Source organism: Pantherophis guttatus, chromosome 3, assembly GCF_059756535.1.
Source record: "Pantherophis guttatus breed Tessera chromosome 3, ASM5975653v1, whole genome shotgun sequence".
Lineage (NCBI taxonomy): Eukaryota > Metazoa > Chordata > Lepidosauria > Squamata > Colubridae > Pantherophis > Pantherophis guttatus.
Window position 1 is genome coordinate 69,771,154 of NC_142065.1, and position 22,609 is coordinate 69,793,762.

General features: G+C 36.4%; 1 protein-coding gene across 5 annotated transcripts in view; it reads left to right on the plus strand.

Moving 5' to 3' along the window:
* LEPR (leptin receptor) overlaps positions 1–22,609 on the plus strand; it is a 68,625-nt gene that overhangs the window by 17,611 nt on the left and 28,405 nt on the right. For all 5 annotated transcript variants that reach the window (XM_034433267.3, XM_034433268.3, XM_087891077.1 and 2 more), the window contains 8 exons: positions 4,473–4,531; positions 5,958–6,236; positions 6,754–6,877; positions 13,594–13,799; positions 19,383–19,528; positions 20,565–20,709; positions 21,898–22,191; positions 22,280–22,397. In XM_034433267.3, coding sequence (XP_034289158.1) covers positions 4,492–4,531; positions 5,958–6,236; positions 6,754–6,877; positions 13,594–13,799; positions 19,383–19,528; positions 20,565–20,709; positions 21,898–22,191; positions 22,280–22,397 — 1,352 coding nt within the window. In that variant the 5' untranslated portion in view covers positions 4,473–4,491. The remainder of the gene's footprint in view (positions 1–4,472; positions 4,532–5,957; positions 6,237–6,753; positions 6,878–13,593; positions 13,800–19,382; positions 19,529–20,564; positions 20,710–21,897; positions 22,192–22,279; positions 22,398–22,609) is intronic.

A 22,609-nucleotide genomic window follows, 5' to 3' on the forward strand; every position in this document is an offset into this window, starting at 1 on the left:
CCATCCAAGACCGAGTGGCTGTGGTTTCCGACGTCCCGATATAGTCAGTTGATGCCATCACTGACTATTGGGGGCGAATCATTGGCCCCCACGGAGAGGGCTTGCAACTTGGGCGTCCTCCTGGATTCACGGCTGTCTTTAGAAGAGCACTTGACGGCCGTGACCGGGAGGATTTTTCATCAGGTTCGTCTGATTCGCCAGTTGCGTCCCTTTCTGGATCGGGACTCGTTACGCACGGTCACTCATGCCCTCGTCACCTCCTGCCTGGAATATTGTAATGCTCTCTACATGGGGCTCCCCTTGAGGAGCACCCAGAGGCTCCAACTGGCGCAGAGTGCGGCCGTGCGGGTGGTAATGGGAGCGACATGGCGCTCCCATGTGACACCTCTCCTGCGCGAGCTGCACTGGCTCCCGGTGGTCTTCCGGGTGTGCTTCAAGGTTTTGGTTACCACCTTTAAAGCGCTCCATGGCTTAGGACCTGGTTATCTACGGGACCGCCTACTACCACCAATAGCCTCCCACCGGCCAGTACGCTCTCATAGAGAGGGACTCCTCCGGGTGCTGTCAGCCAAACAATGTCGGCTGGCGACCCCTAGGGGGAGAGCCTTCTCTGTGGGGGCACCTACCATCTGGAATGAGCTCCCCCAGAGATACGGAGGATCCCGGATCTGCGCACCTTCCGCCGCGCTGTGAAGACCTTTTTATTCCATCAGGCGGGCTTGGCCTAATCTCTTCCCTTTTTAAACATGTAAATTTTAATCTGTTTTTAAATTATTGGGGTGTTTTAAATTTGTCTGGGCCAAAATGATTTAATTTGATTTTATCTGGTTTTTTAAATTTTTTGTATCTATGTTATTTTATTGTTTGGCTGTTCACCGCCCTGAGTCCTTCGGGAGTAGGGCGGTATACAAATCAAATAAAACAAAACAAACATAAAACATATTGGGGATGAGATCTTACCCCCCTCAGAGACGGCTCGCAACTTGGGCGTTCTCCTGGACTCACGGTTGTCATTGGATGATCATATGATGGCCGTAGCCAGGGGGGCCTTTTATCAGGTTCGCTTGATTTCCCAGTTGCATCCCTTTCTGGATCGGGATGCCTTGCGCACAGTCACCCACGCCCTCGTCACTTCCCGTCTGGACTATTGCAATGTTCTCTACATGGGGCTCCCCTTGAGAAGCACCCGGAGGCTCCAACTGGTCCAGAATGCGGCCGTGCGAGTGATTATGGGGGCGACCCGTCACTCCCATGTAACACCTCTCTTGCGTGAGCTGCACTGGCTCCCGGTGGTCTTCCAGGTGCATTTCAAGGTGTTGGTTACCACCTTTAAAGTGCTCCATGGCTTAGAGCATGGATACTTACAGGACTGCCTGCTGCTACTGACAGCCTCCCACCGACCGATACGCTCCCACAGGGAGGGCCTCCTCAGGGTGCCATCAGCCAGAAAATGTCAACTGGCGAGTCCCAGGGGGAGAGCCTTCTCTGTGGGGGCTCCTGCCCTATGGAACGAATTGCCCCCGGACATACGAAGGATCCCCAACCTCCGTGCCTTCCGTCGTGCGCTGAAGACCCTGTTATTCCAACAAGCCGGTCTGATGGGACAATAATTTTAATCGGGTTTTAAATATGGGTTTTTAATATGGTTTTATAAGGGTTTTAGAATGGGAATTTTAAATTCGGCCAAAATTGAATTATTTTAATATGGTTTTTAAATTTGTCTTGTATATTGTTTTATTATGGCTGTTCACCGTCCTGAGTCCTTTGGGAGAAGGGTGGTATAGAAATATAATAAAATAAATAAATAAATAAATAAACTAACTAACTAACAAAACTTTGAAGGCTCCTTAGCTGCAATCTCTTTGGAATAAAAAGTTGAATTAGGAATATTAAAAGCTTTTTCTGTGTGTGCACGCAGGCACACACATATGTACTTTTATCCTGTCCTTTACTTTTTATATTAGGACTGACTAGAAGCAAGTGGATGGTTCAAAACTTTACAATTCATTAGCTTTAGATTTTGTAGCATTGAGATTTGACCATTTTCTTGTCTCTGCCTTATGTAATATCCATACATTAAGATATTCTGAATTTTTCATACTCCATTTTTCAGTCAAGTGTTATTGTATGCTATTCATCTAGTACTTCATAGCACAAATATGAATTATTATAGTTAGGCTTTGGTTGTTCTTTCACGCATAAATGATTCTATAAATTATTTAAGCTTTTAAAGAAATAAAGAATAGGACTGTGCAGCACTTTAGAAATAATATGGAAAGTCTGTTTTAGAGCACACTGCAGTATGATTACGTCCATCTGCAACTTTTTAAATTTTGATTTTAAGTAGATGTGATTTTTGAAAATTATTTTTCCATATTTTAGGAGATTTTTTACTCTCACCTATTCCATGATACTTTTGTAGGGCAAATACTTCTATAAGGCAATCTGGCCTAATATAAAGAGGTAGGTGCTGATACCTCCACCAGTAATTTTATAAATGTTGGGAATCTGTGGGAACCATAAACGTTTAGGGAAATTAAAAAGAAATTGAGTAATCTCCCCAAATGCTCATTTTCATCTCTTGGGAGAGGAAGTTAAGAAAGGCAAGTTGATGGATATGGAAGTACAATCAAAGCACCATTCCTTTTCTTTGTGGATCATATCACATGCTCATAGAAAAGAACAGTGCTTCCATCACACTGATGCAAATGACTTTTTTGACCTTCAGTCGCTGTGCATGCTGGTGTTGCCACTGGTTTTCACTGCACATGTGTATTTGTTATTATATTAGTGGTCACTGATTGTGCTATTCTCTACACTTTTAAAATTTCTTTTTAAAGTGAAGTAACAAAAGGGGTGTGAACATAAATTTGAGCAATACCTTCCATTAATTATGTGTTGTATGAATACACATTTTTAATGTTTTGAGACTGTACTGTAAAATATATCATTGGAAAACTTGTTTGATTGGCTACTCAGCAATCCAAAAGAAAAAAAAAATCATTGGGAGCATATGTGGACATCCCCATTGTACTTGTTGGCAACATCTTAAGGAAACCATATATTTTCCTGCATTTGGTTTAAGATGGTGCCAACAGATGCTATATATCGGCCCAGATAATTTTTTTCCTTTTCAAATCTCCTCACTGCACATCTTTTGGAATTTTCCTTCACTCTATTTGACATGTTATATATCTGTACTTTTATCTTTATGCTAAATCTATCAAAAGGGTACCTTTTTCAGAAATGCCCATTCTATATTATGGCATGATATGATGTGATGATAGATATGATGTTATTATATCCCTTGGGTTCAAAGAAAACATTTTGTTGTGCTGTTCATTTGTTGACAGGGAGACAGAGTCCCTGTTTGGAAGCACAGAGTCTAGCACAATGGGGGCAATTGCTCTGTACTAAGTGTGGATATTATTTTGTGACACTGCTCATGGTTTTCTGTCAGTTTTTGATGGCACCCATAGCACAAGGTTTATCAGCAGGTTCTGTCAGCAGCACAGCTTCTAATTTCTTGGCTGGATGTCACAGTGGCACAGGGTTTCTTTCTCAGTGTCTTTTTAGAGCTTGCATGATCGACCTCAAAGTGTCTTCACAGATTCCCGTATACTGTGGAACAATTGGCAAGGCTTATGGAACATCCATTCTGATGACATGTCCCAGTCATCTTATCAGGGCTTTGATAATGAGGTGGACTGCACACAATCCAGAACCTCCAGGTTGGAGACACAGTCTTGCCAACAAATTCCAAAGATGGAGCAGAGAGCATACCTGTGAAAATTTATTTGTTGTTTGATGTAGAGTTGAGAATTCACATCCATTTAGAAAGGAAGGGATATTCACAGCTCTGTATATTTTACCTTTGTGGTAATATGAATGTTGTGTTGAGTGCTCACTCTATATGTAGCCATCCCCGTCCTTGGTTGGCTTTACTGATCCTGTAATCAATTTTGTTGCCCAAAGACCCATCACTCATGATGATACTTCCCAAGTATTTGAAGTTGTTTATATTTGTCAGCTGGGTGGTGTCAACAGTGGTTCTACAGGCTTGGTATTTGGCACTGGCTGGTAAAGTACTTCAGTTTTGTTCAATCTGATAGTCAAGCTGAAAAGCATAGCAGCTTCTGAGAACTTGTTCAGTTATCAACCATAGATCACTATATTTGTACACTACAAGCACACAGTCATCATCAGGAAGGTTTCTTGAATTGCTGTATGGAGGCACTTCATTTGCACATTCAAGTGGCGAAGGTCAAAGAGCAAGCCATCCACTGGTTACCTGAAATGCCAAGTCCCTCTAAGACCCCCATTATTACTTTTGTCTAATAAATATCCACTCACTCCCCAAGTCTGCAATTCCTTGGAAAAGTTGAAATTTTTTTGTAAACAAAAAATTAGCTTGTGAAACATCCTTCAGATTGTATAAATGTAAATGATTTTTCTCCCTATTTTCCTCCAAGATTTATTGACCAGAACAAGATGAACTGGAACAACATTTTGACTGGATTTCTACAGTTAAGTAAGTTGAAACATTTTATCTTTGCTTCTCATTTGTAGGATGGATTCCTTTTTAAATTGCAGATGCCAGAATCTGTGCAAATGTTAAAACTAGTGATTAAGTTCAAATATATTTTATGAGTTTATAATTCTACTAACAGTTAAAACAAAACAATCATACTTATTGCCAGAGTATTTATTCCTATTCCACTGCAGAAACTGTGTCATTAGAAGATGTGTTTGACACATCTGTAATGTAATTCCACCCCTAATTACAGTATAATATCATATATGATTTCTTGTTATAGATAATTTTCTGTATAAATGTATACTGTGGGTTAGATCCAGCTTCTTCTTTACCAACTAGACTTTTTCCTGAATATAATATAATGGTAAAGACATGATTTTGCTAATTTTTCCTACCCCAAGTTCCTCAATTCTCCGGAACAGTTTTAGGAGTAGGAGTAATTTTAAACTGAAAGTCAGTTTAATGTAATGCTTAAGACACTAGGCTAGAAACCAGGATGCTATCAGTTCTAGTTCCACCTAAGCACAAAACCAACTGAGTGACCTTGGGCCAGTTCCTCTGTCTCAGGCCTACAAAGGAGGTAATGGCAAATCACTTCAAAAAAAAAGAAAAGAAAAGAAAGAAAAAAGAAAAAAAAACTTTGCCAAGAAAATGGCAGGGATTAGCCCAGGTAGTCACCAGGAGTCAACAGTGAGTTGAAGGTACCAAATAAATAAATATATAAAAATTTTACAGTGGACTAGAAGCATGCAGTCCCCAAATTAAGAATGTCCGATTTATGGATAACTCGTACTTACAAATGGAAAACTCCCTCCTCATATTGAAGCACAATATTTTCATGAACTGCTGAAGCTGCAAATTTTTAATATACAGCCTATTTTCAGTGATTCATGAAACGAAAAACACCATCCACCATTTTTAATAATAGGCAATCAATTCATATACATAATTTTGAGTTAAGGACAGACAGGGATGGATCTCACTCTTAACCCAGAGATTTTCCGTAAGCTCTGTTTACGGCAGGCAGGATCTGCACCTTGTACAATACTAAAAGAATGTTAGAATGACACATTAAGCCATTCTGAATAGTTATTAGGATTATACCAGCTCATCTTACTAAAATGGTTATAGATTTCCACAGATTTCAGTTTATTTAAGCCACCAAAGGTAGTTTAAGAATTGCAACAGATAAGAAACTGTGTGACAATTATTTCACTATTTGTATATATATTTGTCTTTCAAAACATTTTTGATATTAAAAATTGCTGCAATTAAATTCTATTGATTAATGTAACATATAATATATATCAATTAAATATATATAAATTTATGAGTATATCTAAGCTTTCCTTTACTAACAATAGAAATTTAGGTATTCCTTATTTAAAATAGTCAAACTATTCTTTTTTTTTCTCTTTAGATTTCTTTCAAATGGTCATTTCTCATTGCATGGTATATCAGATTCCTACAGAGAGCTTTGAAATGCCCTGTATACCACCTAGAATGGCAGAGGATGGTCCCGCTTGGCAGGATGTGCATGGTACCATTGGAGAAAATGCTACCGTACTGGTGGCTGGAGAGAATTTCTTATGTTGCCACTGGAGTGATACATATATGAATTGTTTTGCGTACACTGCAGAAATGGAAGCCAAAGCACTTATTTCTTCAAGAATTGTTGGTTCAACACTTCAGCAGATAGGTGTGCTTGGAAAATGTGCTTTTAGTTATTATTGAGATTATTTTAAATAGTTATAGCTGCTACACAATGAAAATATAAGCAAAGAATATACAGTAGATAAATCAAACTGTATGCAGTAAAATAGATCATGAATAAAACAGTGACCAAATTAAAACAAATTACAAAGCTTTTTTAAAAAAATTCTTTTCAGCAACAGAATTTTGACTGCTGCTTGAATGGAGTTAAAGTCAGTGTCAATTGACTTTACCTATTGCCTATAGGTATTATTGAAGGCATAAAAATATATGCCAGTAGTAGTTGTATGGAGTTATCCATGAGATGGCGGAGAAGTGGGGGATGATAAAATATGACTTAATGACACAAACTCCACCATTTTTGTATTTTCAAAAATGATTTGATATAATTTATTTTTTTACATTTATAGGACCATCAATGAGGGCATGATAAATTATTGTCAAGAGTTCAGGGTTACAAGGATGTTTTTTATTTTTTTAAAAATGTTTAACTTTGTATTTAGATTCAATTTGGAATCTGCAGTTTTGGACTAATGAAACCACAGAAGAATTGTTTTGCATTGTGAAATTATCTACTAAGTCACCATATTTGAATGAAGACTTTACAGTTAATCTATTGCATGCATTGTAAGTATAATCAAAATCCAAGTTAACATTTGTGAGGTTTTTACCTCCAGGATCTTACTCCACTGTAATATTTTGACTTCTGATAAGGGTAGCTCCAGTTTTATATTTTGCTTTAAGACTTTCTATCAGATTTACTTCATATTAGGTGATGGGGTGGGGAAATATTTCTTTAACAAGAAAAAGTTCCAATAGTGGAGAGAGGAATTTCCAAGCACCAGGTACCAAGCTGAAAGGGAAAAAAGGGCTGACATGGAACAGAGTACTAAAAACAAAATATAGCTTCTTACCCATGTTCTACATTTTAAGAACAATTTAAAAACAGTTGATTTAAGGCAAGGAAACACTCTCTTTTTTCAGAGTGAATGAGAACTTGTGTCTTCAAAATAAATTTTAAAATTTCAGTAATTATTCAGTAAGCAAGCCTATTCTCTCTGTAAAAATATGGTTTTAAATGTTATTGCATTTCAGGTATATTGTTCGTGGAACAGTTCTATTTTATAAAATTATAACATTATATCATTTTATTTAATAGATTAAACTGTAATTATGAAAAGTTTATAGTCCATACCTAACCCAATAAAATTATTCATTTTATTTGGAGAAGATATATTACACAAAATCATTCTATTGTGTTATGAGATCATAGTATCATGGCATTTAGGAACTCTGGAACCAGACCTATATTTCAAACATGAAAGGTAAACTGTTAACATTCCATCCTCTCTACTCTGTTATTTTGTAAAGTGGCATGTTTATTTTTTAGCAGGTGAAAGATATCTTCTATGAACACACTTCTTCAGCAATATCTTTTTAAGGCTTAAAACAGGAATAGCAATCGGAATAACAATCAATATTGTAGAGTTCTTTGTATTGTCATCCGATTCTTCTCTTAAAATTGTAGTTGTATTATCATGCAGCCCCTTTGAAATCTTTAAAAATGTTATTTTGTATTCCACAGTCTTCTGAATAGCAAAATATTTTGTTGACATAGTTCTTAGTTTTACTGAATGAGTACAGAAATACTTATTTTATGTGGTCTGGCCTGAATATTATGTTCCCAATATTCCTATTGGGAATATGCGTGTTTTCATTAGAAACACTATATCAAAAAGCTTTCTGCTTTAAAATCCACAGGAGGAAAAGGCATATGCATATATCATTGTGTATTTTTGCAGTGTTTATGTATCAAACTAAGCCATGATTGGTTTTAATCATGGCCAAGAGTCCAGGCATGCTGAACTCAGAAGACTTATTCTGGAATGTAGAGTTGGCTATTAAAATATCAAAAATTGAAAACTCACAACACTGGAGAATGCAATATTTGTGGTTTTATTGGCTCTCTTGTTCAGAATGAGAAGAAAGTTCTCTCATTTAAATAGAATGAGCTTCCCTTCCTTGTGCTTCTTCAAATAGATTCTCCAAGGAAACCTTGGGAATACATGGCCAACTATCGTCATTGGCCTTAATTTACCTTGTATGCCCTCTGTAAGATAAAGGAAACAAGCATAAATATTCAGGAACCAATTATAAGGATTCCCACAGACATCAAAATATATTAAGTTTGGAGGAATGGACAGATTTGAGAATCCAAAATTCTTACTATAAACCTAGTGAATGTTGATTTATATGAGAATTGATTCCCTTTAAGAGTCAGTCAGTCAGTCAGTCAGTCAGTCAGTCAGTCAGTCAGTCAGTCTGTCTATCCATCCAATCCATCCTTTTCCCCCAGATTTTACAATCATTTTTATTTTCCCCCAGAAATATTGCTTTTTCCAGATTTCTGAAATAAATTGATCTTAATGTAATATCTTTAGTTAATTTTTTGAGGGAAGTAAGATATTGAGAATTGCATCTGAATTCTCTTAAGGAGTTTAGAGGAAAATTGCAGCCAGTGGAACAATGAACATTTGCAACCAGTAAGCACAAACTTTAAACAGAGTATTCCCCCCACTACACTTCATTTATCAGAAGTGTGGTTCAAAAATATGAATTTATAACTTTATTTTTTAAAGTTATTTTTTAAAGTTAAATTACACTTTCTCTTTGCATTGAGCAGCAATGCATTCTTAATCACTATGACTCCTATTGTGAATTGGTTTATGGTATAGTAATTGTAAGATACTTGAAAAGACAAAATAAAATATCATTGTCATTGAGTATTTGTTTGTTCTATTTCTCTTAAAAAATCATTAGAATTATTCTAAAATACAAATGAAAATAAAGATAGTATAGAAATTAGAAAGGAAAATGACAAGAAAGAGAAGTATAGGGTAAAAGGGGAAAGAAAAAAAATGAAAACTTTGATTTCCAAATTCTTTCAGCACAGGTGGGAAGCGCAGAGCCCCAAGCCCTGCGGAGCCGGCCCGGGAGGCACACGGGCCCGGGTGGAAGGCGGTCTTTTCTGCAGCATCCCTCTCCCCTCTTTGGATCACCCTGCGGGGGGGGGGCTCTGCCTTTGCAGAAACGGGCCGGGCAGTTTGTACAGAGGATTGGCAGGGGGAGGATGTGCGGCCCTCCGGGATGGAGAGCGGGGCAAGAAAAGGCTCCGAGGTTCACTTGGGCAGTCAAGCCAGATGGCGGAGGGAAACTCAAAGTGTTGGGGGCTTCAGAAGGGCAGAATGTGCTTCACAATGTGCAGCTTCTGGCTCTAACAGTGAGTGAAATGAGTGACATCAAGTTGGCCATGCCCACCCAGTCACATGACCACCAAGCCATGCCCAAGCCACACCCATAGAACTGGTAGGGAAAATTTTGGATTTCACCACTGGGTAGCATTTCACCCCTGAATGTACCTTTAAAATGACATTGCCAACATATATTTGAGACCTTTATACATCTTTGACAATTTGCCAGTTGTTATATGCATCATTTTGTAACAAACTTTTTTTGCAAATTATAATTTAGTGTAAATTTTAAATCATTTGTCCACATTTTCCCCAGTACTCAAGCATTATGTTATAACAAAAATTCTAGCCCACTGAATCATACACCGTTTCACATATTCATTTTCCAGATTCAATTTCAACAACACTGGCAATAACATGGTCATTATTAGCACACCTTATATTCTATTTCTCTATAGTGTTTTTGGCTCCTTCCCTGCAATATTTTTTATGCTCTAATGTAACTAGTGACTTATGTGAGATATACTCTTTGGATATGAATCGCCTTCATGGTCTAATTTTTCCCTAATTATTGAAGGGTGGAAACAATAACTTGCAGCATCACAAACCTTTGTTCCAATGTAGTACAAAAAAAGTTCAATTACTAATATTAAATTAGTGATATTTGATACTGAGAATGTGGAACATCCATGAATCCAGATTTGGCACTTATTATTTACTATACTATAAATTAGGGCCATACATCATATAGACTGTGGTTTCATTTCAATGACACAGATGCTTTACCCATAGCCTAGCTGTGAAGTTGCCTGGAAATGAGTTCTAGGTTTTCCATTGCTAACCAGAAAGACAATGGGCTTTGATTGTGTTATTTCCGTTATGGCTTGCTACATTGCTGGAACATAGAAGAAATATTTACTTTCTTTGAAATGTTAGGGAGTAATACTGATGTGCTTTACATGTTTCTATGGAGTGTTTACATGCTGTCTCAGAATATTGGCAGTAGAATGCAAAATACAGACCGCAGAATTTATAAGCTTGGAAGAGACTGGGGATGCATCTTCCACAGGAGGAAATTATGTATTGTTCAAGCTCCAAATCCTTCAGATGCTTTTAACTTTAAGAAGAATATTTTGGGTCATTTATCTTGCTCTTCCTCCATGTACTTCTATCATAACCATTACTATGAAAAAAATGTCTCATTTAGCATAGATTGCATTGCAGAAAATTTTTGCTTCTGAATTGATCTTAATATATTAAATACAGCTTGGTATGTTAAAACTTTGAATCCAAATTCAGAGGTAGAAGAAGCTCTCATTTTGTGAAAGGTGGTCACCTTTTTCCTTCAGAAGGGGAGAAAGGAAATGAGAAGAAAATAGGTGATTGTTATTATCTGCACCATTTGAGCAACCCTATCTAACGATTGATTGTCTCTAGATTAAAAAGAATAGAACAGTGGGGTTCTTTGTGCTCTCTGAGCCTGAATGTTTTCTTGCAGACATTTCATTACCAAACTAGGTAACATCATCATATCAACCATAGTTTGGCAATGAAACGTCTGCAAGAAAACAACCAGCTGACTGCACCAAGGACCCACAGTTCAACCCTAAGCTACAAATATTCTTTTCTATCAAGAATAGAACTGTTGTCTAAAAACTAAAAAAAGATAGTAAACATAGAGATCATTCATACCAGATGACAATTCTCCATAGTATTTTTAAAAATTATTTGTTGAATTATTCATTGTTGCAGGGAAGGAAATGATCAACTGCCTTGCCCTCGCCCTCTTGCTAAACTCACTCACTGCTTAATTTATGTGTGTGTTTAGTTTATTACTTTGACAATCTGCCACAAGGACTGAGGTGTTTTGTTAGTTACTGCTTCTGTTCACACTGACACTGTTGTTGCCAAGGGCTAATTTGGTCTTTTTATTACACTTCATCTAGTACCTTCCATTTTGGATGTCACAAGTTAATATATATTCAAAAAGATGTTTGTTTCATCTGAGCACTTTTATAGTTTGGGAAAAAAACAAAATTATTTAGAGAGGTCAGCCAAAGAAGATATTTTGAACTGAATTTTTTAGAGGAAGGAAAACAAAATAGTATACTGTCAAATTAAAAAAAAACCTCAGACTTTCCATAATCTAGTCCAAATAATGAACTCAGAAGAATTTGAATTCTTTTTTTTGACAGTATTTTTTATTTTATTCAGAACATTAAAATACAAACTCCCAAAAGGAAAAAAAATACAAAAACAAAGCAAAGCTAAACAAGATAAAAAATAGATGTGCATTAAAAAAAATCATACAGATAGATGTCATGCATATTGATTCAAAAGAGTTTGAAATGAGAAAAGCATATTTATATAATTACTTAATAAACTACAGTATTAGATTTAACACCAGGAAGATAACATAAGAATATTTGAGAGATATTAATTTTGATGTTTTAGTGTAATTTTATATTTCAAAGGATATAATTTTGAAGAAAAAGCTGAAAAGAGGCATAGCCTTTTAAAAAGCAACAGATGCAATTTTATATTTCTCTTTGCAAGCCTTTTTCCTTGCCTTGTTGCATATTCTGTTAAAATTCTGTTGGTATTATGTCTGTACAGACTGAAAAAAGAAAAATTCAGATTATAACATCAAAAAAATTATACCTTTTCATTCTGAAAAGATTTCAATAGTATTCCAAGGTGAATGGATCTAATATTATAACAAATATTGTACAAAGGCAACTGTGAGTGTTTTTCAGCTGCTTCTATTTACGGTATTTCTTCCATTCTTTAACCTTCCCTAGGAATTCATTTTCCAAACAGTATAAACATGTTCAATATTTATTAACTTACTTACATTTTAAAAAACAAGATTGTAATGTAAGTGATTCTACCTGCTCCAAAAGCATGATTTTATGGTTTCAAAACAGTCTTTAAAAAGTATTTTACTCACTGAAGATTTGGTTCTTTAAAGCATCAAGCACTTTTTTTTTTTTTTTTTGCAGAAAAATAATTTCTCCTTCCCTATAGAATTTTTAAAAATATTATATAAAATTTTGAAGTTTTCAAACTTTGGCTACGTAATGGGGGAACTCACCCAAAAAATTCAACCATATGAAATTGTCCTTTAATACACAATAATATTTTGCAGGAATTTCTATTTGTCCAAAGTTTACCCAAATAACTGCCATACAGTGGTGCTAATTCTTGGATTCTTTTGAGTCTTTCTACAAAAGTGGGAAATAGCACTATTGGACTATTTCATAAACGCTACATTTACACAACAACACAATATATCACCCTACAACCATGCCTGCCTTTTGTCTGTCTTATGGTTTTTCCTTGTAAAACAATTGAACTTCTGATCATCCCCAAATTCTTTTCCCTTTGTTAAACGGGAACATTTAAAAATTGGATGTAAAACACTGAAGCGGCTTTGGACTTAGGTTTCCTCTCCCCCAGTCAAGTATTATAATTATAGAGAGCTTGTGTTGCCTTTGGATGGTTGGTGGGAGTTTTAGCGGAGAGAAGTAGCCACTAAGGTTTGGTTTTTTCCCCCTGTGGAGTGAATTTTCTGGACACTCTGCCTCCTTTCTTGTTTCTCAAATCTTTTTCCAAAAGGAGTGTCACTGCAAGCAAGCATATTTACCACTTACAGGGCAAGACAGGGAGTTCTATACACTGATCAGTGAAGATTTCATATTTTTCAACATTTTTCTTCTATTTTAAATAAAATAGATGAAATGGATAAAAATGGGATAGTTGTAATGGTACAGGCACACCATCATTCAAATGTTTGTTTTTCCGTCTGCTACAGGAATGTCTTGATAGTGCTTATAGATATTGATGTAGAAATGTATTTTAATAATATAATTGGAATGGATTGTTATAATTATATAAAATGGATGCACATTTTTTTATCATGCCTTTGTATAAGTAAAAGTGCTTTGTGGCATTTACAACACAGGGTGTTTTTTTTTTCATTTCTTGAATAGCAAAAATAATGCAAACAATTTACAGAATTTCTAATAAAGTCCTTTGCATGATCTAGTAAAAGAAATAACAAGAAAATGCCTGGTTTTCTTTCCTTTTCAGAACAGATGCATCACTGGAAAGTGCTTCTACAAATTTACTAAAGGAAAATTCTTCAGCTATTCATTGTAATATTCTAAAAGCCCAAAAATATGAATGTCAGATATCTTCAGTAAAATTGAATCATATTTACATTATGTGGCTCAAGATCACAAATGGAAATATATTACTGCAGTCACCATTGATGTCAGTCAAGCCTATAGATATTGGTAAGTTTTGATCTATTAGCAAAAACATCAAGCATGCTTGCCAAGCTCTTTCAGACTAAGCCAGAATTATTCTTGAAATTCCACAGTAATGAAGACAACCTTGGTTTATAGGTATAGATGTACATCATGGCTAAGTCAAACTTACTCTAAAGCAGGGGTGGGCAACTATGGCCCTTTTATGACTTGTGGACTTCAACTCCCAGAATTCCTGAGCCAGCCATGTTAGCTCAGGAATTTTGGGAATTGAAGTCCACAAGTCATAAAAGGGCCATAGTTGCCCACCTCTGCTTTAAAGGATAGATTCTCTCAGAACTAGGAAGAAATGGGAAAAGCAGCGCAGAACGAAATGTTTATGTTAAAATCTTTTTTTTTTTTGGCATCCCAACATGCTTTAATTAGAAGTAAAACAGTCATTCTGTTTAGTGATACTAGTCCTGAATGAATTCCCTAAAACATTGAATTAATATTATTAGTTATAAATCTAGCATTCATTGAGTATTGTGATTTATATTTTGACATTTCACTATTCTGACACTTTACTTAAATTTATTAAGTAAATTTAAATTATTTAAATTCATAATATATTATAAATAAAATTGTATTCAAGGAAGAATATATTATTTTTCATAATCTATGCTGTGGCACAAAATACACAAATGAGTGTTAAGATTTGATAAGTCAAAGATACCAATCCTATCTAATATTCTCTTATTGGTATCTTATGATATTACTTTATTGTTGTCTGTACACTGAGAGCTTATGCACAGGAGACAAATTCCTTGTGTGTCCAATCACAGTTGGCCAATAAAATATTCTATTCTATTCTATGGTACCCTTAGTTATACTGCAACCACAACTTCCAGTTTGCTAGTAATTGTGGAAATTATAGTGTCAACATATCTTGATGGAATAAAAATGGGGAAGTTGATCTGCATTCTTATTTAAAAAATCATGTTTTTAACATACTTTGTAATGCTTTATTCCAAGTGTGAAGAGTAAAAATGGGGGGGAGGGGACTTTGAGGAGATGCTGACACTCTGAAAGGTTACATTTTAGTAGCTGTATTAGTACAATGCTTGTTTCATTAAAATGTAATTTAGTTTTTTAATTTTAATTTTTTTAATTTTAATTAAATCAGAGTTTTATATAATCAGATGATGGTTGCATTTAATCTTTTGATACTTTTTGGCTTAATAAGTAGATGCTTCAAAATTACTCATTGTCTGAACTATTTTGTATTTTATTATAATAAAAATAGATAAAGAATGTTTGTTATATTAGTTTAGTAAATTATTATAAACTTTTTAGAATGAGTGTTTTATATTAGTTATAATATAGTTTAATGTTTGGGAAACATGATGGAATTACAGGCATTACACAATGTTTCTGTAAATCATGTTTTTCAATAGTCAGATATTTAAATCTTCTAGTTAGCAGAACTAAAATACCATTTGTTATAATTTAGTTACATCACTTCAAATGATGCAAGGTTTGGATCTATTTTTAAAAATATGGATTAAGATAATTTTTTACAAAAGTCAGCTATACTTTGTTGTGGAATGGAATTGCGAAAGTAAGTTTTGTGATGTTAACTTCCACTTTTAAACTTACTCTTCCAAGGCACAGGGTTTCTAGTGGTAGTTAGTTTTTAAAAATGAAGTTCTCTAATACAAGATGTAGATTTGTCCTTGTGCACACTTTTTCAAGCAGCAGCCACAGAAATGTTCATAATATAAATCAGTGTGTACTGAATTACTAGAAATGCAGTCTTGTATATATTCATAAGAATAAGCAATATTTTAAAGCAAAACTTTACATATGATCTTCTGTAAACTCCATTGCAAATATTGATTTTATTGCCTTTTCATATTTTAATCATACTTAATCATACGGTGGCGGTTGATACCCCTAGGCTTATGGTCATGGGGGATTTCAACCTGCCATCCGTGGGTGAGGCGTCAGAGGTGGCTCAGGAGTTCATGGCTTCCATGACAGCCATGGACCTGACCCAGTCAATTCATGGCCCTACCCACACGGGGGGAAACACGCTGGATCTGTTTTTTGTCTCTGGACAGTGGTTGAGTGATCTCGAGATAGGGGATATAGTCACCGAGCCCTTGTCATGGTCTGATCACTCTCTCCTTTGTCTCGACCTTCGAACCGCTACACCCCGCCGCAGGGAGCCGGAGCCGGTAAAATGGTTCCGCCCCAGGCGCCTGATGGAACCTGACAGGTTCCAGATGGACCTTAGGCCATTCCCTGAGGCTCTGGCACACGCCTCGACTGGAGACCTAGTGGCCGCCTGGGATAGGGCGGCCGCTGGAGCTCTGGACCAGGTCGTGCCTTTGCGGCCTCTGACCTGGCGCCGATCTCATTTAGCTCCTTGGTTCACTGAGGAGCTGAGGGAGTTGAAGAGCCGGAAAAGACGCCTAGAGAGCAGTTGGAGGGCCAGTCTTTCTGAATCTGACCGGACACTGGTAAGATCTCATATTAGGAATTACCTAGTGGCGATAAAAGCAGCGAAATGTAGCTATTTTGCTGCTCTTATTGCATCATCAGATAATCGCCCGGCTGCCCTGTTTAGGGTGACCCGCTCCCTGCTCCACCAGGAAGCGCGGGAGGACCCCTTGGAGGGTAGAGCCGAGGATTTTGTTCAGTATCTGTATGACAAAATCACTCAGATTCGGGAAGATCTGGACTCCGACTGGGTAGTCTCAGGGGGAGGGACTGGGGCAGGTCTTGAGAATGTTATCTGGGATGAGTTTGATCCTGTGACCCCTGAGGACGTGGACAGGATTCTGGGTAGACTGAACGCGACCACTTGTTTATTGGACCCATGTCCCTCCTGGTTAGTGCTGGCTTCTCGGGAGGTGACACGAGGCTGGTTCCAGGGGATTATAAATGCTTCGTTGGGTGAGGGTGTCTTTCCTGCCGCCTTGAAAGAGGCGGTGGTGAGGCCTCTCCTCAAGAAGCCTTTCCTGGACCCGGCAATGTTGGTAAATTATCGTCCGGTCTCCAACCTTCGTTTTGTGGCGAAGGTTGTTGAGAGTGTGGTTGCGCAACAGCTCCCCCAGCACCTGGATGAAACGATGTATCTGGATCCGTTCCAGTCGGGCTTCAGGCCCGGGTACAGCACGGAAACGGCATTGGTCGCGTTGGTTGATGATCTCTGGAGGGCTCGGGACAGGGGGTGCTCCTCTGTCCTGGTCCTGTTAGATCTCTCAGTGGCTTTTGATACCATTGACCATGGTATCATGCTGCACCGGTTGGAAGAGTTAGGGGTGGGAGGCACTGTGTTGCGGTGGTTCTCCTCCTTTCTCTCTGACCGATCGCAGTCTGTGTTGACAGGGGGACAGAGGTCGACCCCGAGGCCCCTCATATGTGGAGTGCTGCAAGGGTCGGTCCTCTCGCCTCTCCTGTTCAACATTTATGTGAAGCCGCTGGGCGAGATCATCCGTGGTTTCAGGGTGGAGTACCATCAGTACGCTGACGACACCCAGCTGTACATCTCCACTCCGGATCACCCCAACGATGCCCTTGAAGTAATGTCCCGGTGCCTGGAGGCCGTACGGATCTGGATGGGGAGGAACAGGCTCAGGCTCAACCCATCCAAGACCGAGTGGCTGTGGTTTCCGATGTCCCGATATAGTCAGTTGACGACATCACTGACTATTGGGGGTGAATCATTGGCCCCCACGGAGAGGGCTCGCAACTTGGGCGTCCTCCTGGATTCACGGCTGTCTTTAGAAGAGCACTTGACGGCCGTGACCGGGAGGATTTTTCATCAGGTTCGCCTGATTCGCCAGTTGCGTCCCTTTCTGGATCGGGACTCGTTATGCACGGTCACTCATGCCCTCGTCACCTCCCGCCTGGACTATTGCAATGCTCTCTACATGGGGCTCCCCTTGAGGAGCACCCGGAGGCTCCAACTGGCGCAGAGTGCGGCCGCGCGGGTGGTAATGGGAGCGACATGGCACTCCCATGTAACACCTCTCCTGCGCGAGCTGCACTCGCTCCCGGTGGTCTTCCGGGTGCGCTTCAAGGTTTTGGTTACCACCTTTAAAGCGCTCCATGGCTTAGGACCTGGTTATCTACGGGACCGCCTACTACCACCAATAGCCTCCCACCGGCCAGTATGCTCTCATAGAGAGGGACTCCTCCGGGTGCCGTCAGCCAAACAGTGTCGGCTGGCGACCCCTAGGGGGAGAGCCTTCTCTGTGGGGGCACCTACCGTCTGGAATGAGCTCCCCCCAGAGATACGGAGGATCCCGGATCTGCGCACCTTCCGCCGCGCTGTGAAGACCTTTTTATTCCATCAGGCAGGCTTGGCCTAATCTCTTCCCTTTTTTAAATATGTAAATTTTAATCTGTTTTTAAATTATTGGGGTGTTTTAATCTGTCTGGGCCAAAATGATTTAATTTGATTTTATCTGGTTTTTAAATTTTTTGTATCTATGTATTTTATTATTTGGCTGTTCACCGCCCTGAGTCCTTCGGGAGTAGGGCGGTATACAAATCAAATAAACTAAACTAAACTAAACTTGCTGGTTTATTAATATATTGTATGTTATTGTACATCATTTCACTCATTTTACAAATACCTTGAATAATTTGTAAATGATTAAATATTTTAATAACATGAATAATGTTTGAATTATGTCATATTGTTTGAATTATATTGCTTTAGTATGCTTATTTGCAAAGCAGTGATTCTCAAATAAATCTAGAAATGTAGTTATAGATAAAATTGTGAAATTCAAGAATAGTGATAAAAGTTGAATATTCAAATCAGTAGTACAGAATTATACATCATTTTCACATAACAGTGATTTAGATCAAATATATATTATGTGAATATAATTTATGGAAAATAAATGAAATTATTATAATATACAGGCCAAGTAAAGGTACAATGAGATGTATCATACAGTATTTAAGATTATAGCTCCTTAAACAAATACTATCAAATTCTATAATTACTTATAAAATAATTTGTATATTGTTTGATACTTGATCTTAAATATCTGTATTCAGATTTCAACCTAGCCAGGTGGCAGTTTTAGAGTTAGCATTAATATAAGGGAATATTGTTAAACTTTCCATTCCATGAATTAGAAAAACATAGTCATTTATTTATATTATTAATCTTTTTTTAAAAAAATACCTACTTTTGTTCTTTTTCTACCAAACCTATTGCCTGGTATGGGAAATCTTCCTTTCAAACTTTGACATAGTAAATAATATGAGAATTTTAATTTTATTTTGCTTCTTTTGGATACTTAACAAACTCCAGCCACAACTGTTTCAGACCACAACCACCAAGGCATTTATGCATATTATATGTTGAAATTGTTTTGTTTAACTGGAACATGAGCCAATAGGGTACTCTTTCTTGATTAAGGTGAAATTGATTGAAAAAGATGCTCTAGATATTAACTGTGTTATTTAAAAATATTCAATCCTATGTAAATAAAATAATTGTATGCACATATAGAGATGATCAAATTAAACATTTTAGCAAGCTTAAAATATTACTGTAAATAAATGTGTTTATGGCATATTGTTTATCATACTATTTTGCAGTAAAACCTGACCCTCCATTATATCTGCAAGTTGAAATGACAGACACAGGACAAATAAAAATCTCTTGGTCTCAGCCAGCATCTAAATCCAATTTATTTCTATACGAAGTGAAATGTTTTACAAACTCAACTAAAAGTTTTCAACAGGTGAGACAAATTCCTTATTCTGAGCCGCTTATAAAATAGATTTAAGAGTCACTGTAAATTTGGCAAGCTTAATTTAAGATTAAACTAATAATTTTCTTGCAACTATGAGTTTACATTTGGCAGCAGCAAGATAGAATAATGAGGAAATACATGTTGTCAGATCAATACATAAACAATATGTTTTAGATATTTGTAGCCAGTCTTCCATTATGTTTTCATTATAATGGTTTGTACTGGACACCTATGCATTGAAATGATTAAAACTAACAAACCTAATACTTCAAAATAAAAGGGATTTAATTATGCTTCATTTTCATTGGATTATACAGGTAGTCCTGGATTTACAATAGTTCATTTAGTGACTGTTCAAAGTTACAACAGCACTGAAAAGAGTGACTTATGACCATTTTTCACGCTTATGACCATTACAGCATCCCATGTTACTAATTTAACAATGTCAGTGTTCACTTAACGGATATGACCAGAAAAGGTGTAAAATGGAGCAAAACTCACTGAACAAAATTCTCACTTAACAATATAAATTTTGGGCTCAATTATGTGTCATAAATTGAGGACTACCTATATTTCATTAGCTCACAATGCAAGCACAAAAACATACTTTTAAGTGAGATGCAGTGGGATTATAATCTACTCTCCCAATTGCACATATTCACAAAAAATACTACTCCCTAAATTTACTTTAAATCTGTTTGAGGTTTGGCATGGATCATCTAGGAAGCAAGTTCTATGTGCATATGTGAAAGGTTGCACAATCCTCTCTATTTTCATTTTGTATTACTGAATGCATTTTCTATCAACCAAATTGGAAGGGGACAATGTCCCCATGGAGTGCACGTATGTAACCTTTGCATTCTGGACACATAAACTTTATATAAAGTCAGGTGTTAAAACCAAGAAATAAACCCTCTTTTGTTTTTTATTAGCTTCATTTTATCATCTCTGATTTTATATTTTTAAGTTAATTCAGTGAAAGAATGGCATTATTCTTATTATTTTTAAAAATATAATTTAATAGGTGGCTGAAATTACCATGGGAACATCGCTGACCATAAATAATGAATTACTCGAATCTTCATATATAATTCAGGTTCGGTGCAAGAACCATCAGAAATTAGGTCTTTGGAGTGATTGGAGCTCACCTTTTAACATGGATCTACAAGGTACATTCACGTAAAAAAATGTTATTAATCCAGGATATTAGATCATTTTATTTGACTGCTTTGAAAAATATAAAGCCACTTATGTATGTGTTATATAATTTGAATTGAAAAATTGAGTAGGTTCAAATTTGACATGATACATGCACTTTATGCATGGAATGATAGTCGATAATATTTGAAATCAGAGTATCTTTCTTGTAAGAATACCATGAACTATAATTCAAATGAACTTTCAATGTAATCTTAATTTGGATAAATGGAGAATTTATTCTAAATAATTGCAATTTTTAAAATAGATTTGTATTTGTATAATTATGAAAATAGTAATAATGATAGTGATGATAATAAATGTTTTATTTATTATTCGTTTTATTAAAAGAACATTTTACAAGGATTTTAAAAACTACAGAAACATAGAAGAAATAGTAAAAAGTTATAAAAGGGTAAAAGAAGCCTACAAACATAGATACACACACACTCTGCATCATGGCCCATGAGAAGTTAAACATTGTTTTTTTATTTTTACAATATCTGTAATATATCTCAATCTAAAGATCTTGAGTGGCATACAAGATGTTACTCATAACAGGTTCCAAATGTATCAAATGCATCCTGAATAGATGCCCACAATAATGAATTAAAGCTAAAGGAATGGTGGACTAATGGCTGTTTTTGTCACATTATAGAATGATTGAAAGGAGGGATTAAAATGCAAATCTGGAATCAATTAATTCTAAAATTTGGGGTATCATCTTTCATAACTAAGGAGGAAGAGCATATTATGTAATTCAGAGTTGTCCAACCCATGGTCCATGGCCTTCATGCGGCCCTGGATAGCTAATAACATGACCCCACAAGTTTTAACATTATTATGTGATTTTATATATATCAACTATATTATATATTTTATATGTGGCCCAAGATAATTCCTCTTTATTCAGTGTGGTCCAGGCAAGCCAAAAGCTTGGACGCTCATGATCTAATCTGAGGGAGAACTGCCTTTTTCATGTGTTGAAATTTGAAACTTGATTAATGAGGAAATAATTAGAAAGTATATTACAAAGTAATAAAAAATAACATGGGAAATGTGTTGTTAAAAATTCCAACATTTGTGGTTGTTTTTATAAAGAATAATGTTATAAAAATTATTTAAAATATTATAATGCTTCTTTCTTTTGTTTGTAATAGATGTCATGTATTTCCCTTCCAAACTCCTAGCAAGTGTTGGAACAAACATTTCTTTTTATTGTGTTTATAAAACCAAAGACAAAATTATCTCATCAAAGAAGATAGTCTGGTGGTTGAATTTAGCAAAAGAAATCCCAAGTAGCCAGTACACTTTTGTGAATGACTACACTAGCAAAGTTACACTTACCAACCTGCCTGCAATGAAGCCTGGAGGAAATTTTCTTTTTAATGCTTTATACTGTTGTAATGAAAACAAGGAATGTAATCACCGGTATGCTGAACTATACATAATAGGTAATATATCAGATTGTTTCTACAATTATAAATGCTGATGAACTCTTATTCTTTGTTTGCATATTCACTAATGCTGTCTTTCAAATAGATGCTAATATCAATATCACATGTGAAACCTATGGCAATTTACAAAAAATGACCTGTTTCTGGTCCATCAACCCAGATCCAATACTTTTGGAGAGTACTTTGCTGTTAAGATACTACAGGTAAATGTTCATTTCAATATAGTATTTTTGAAAAGCTTTTTCTTTCAGAGCTCAAGTTAGTACAGGGTTGAGGAAAATCCTATACAGTGATATGGAAGTGTTCATTAAAAGAAAGGTTGGATGTGATTTAAGTGGGAAAACTGAATTCTGTGCCCTTTAAAATAGCCTTTTCAAATCTGATACTTTCAGAGGTGAGTGCAACTCTCAAAATT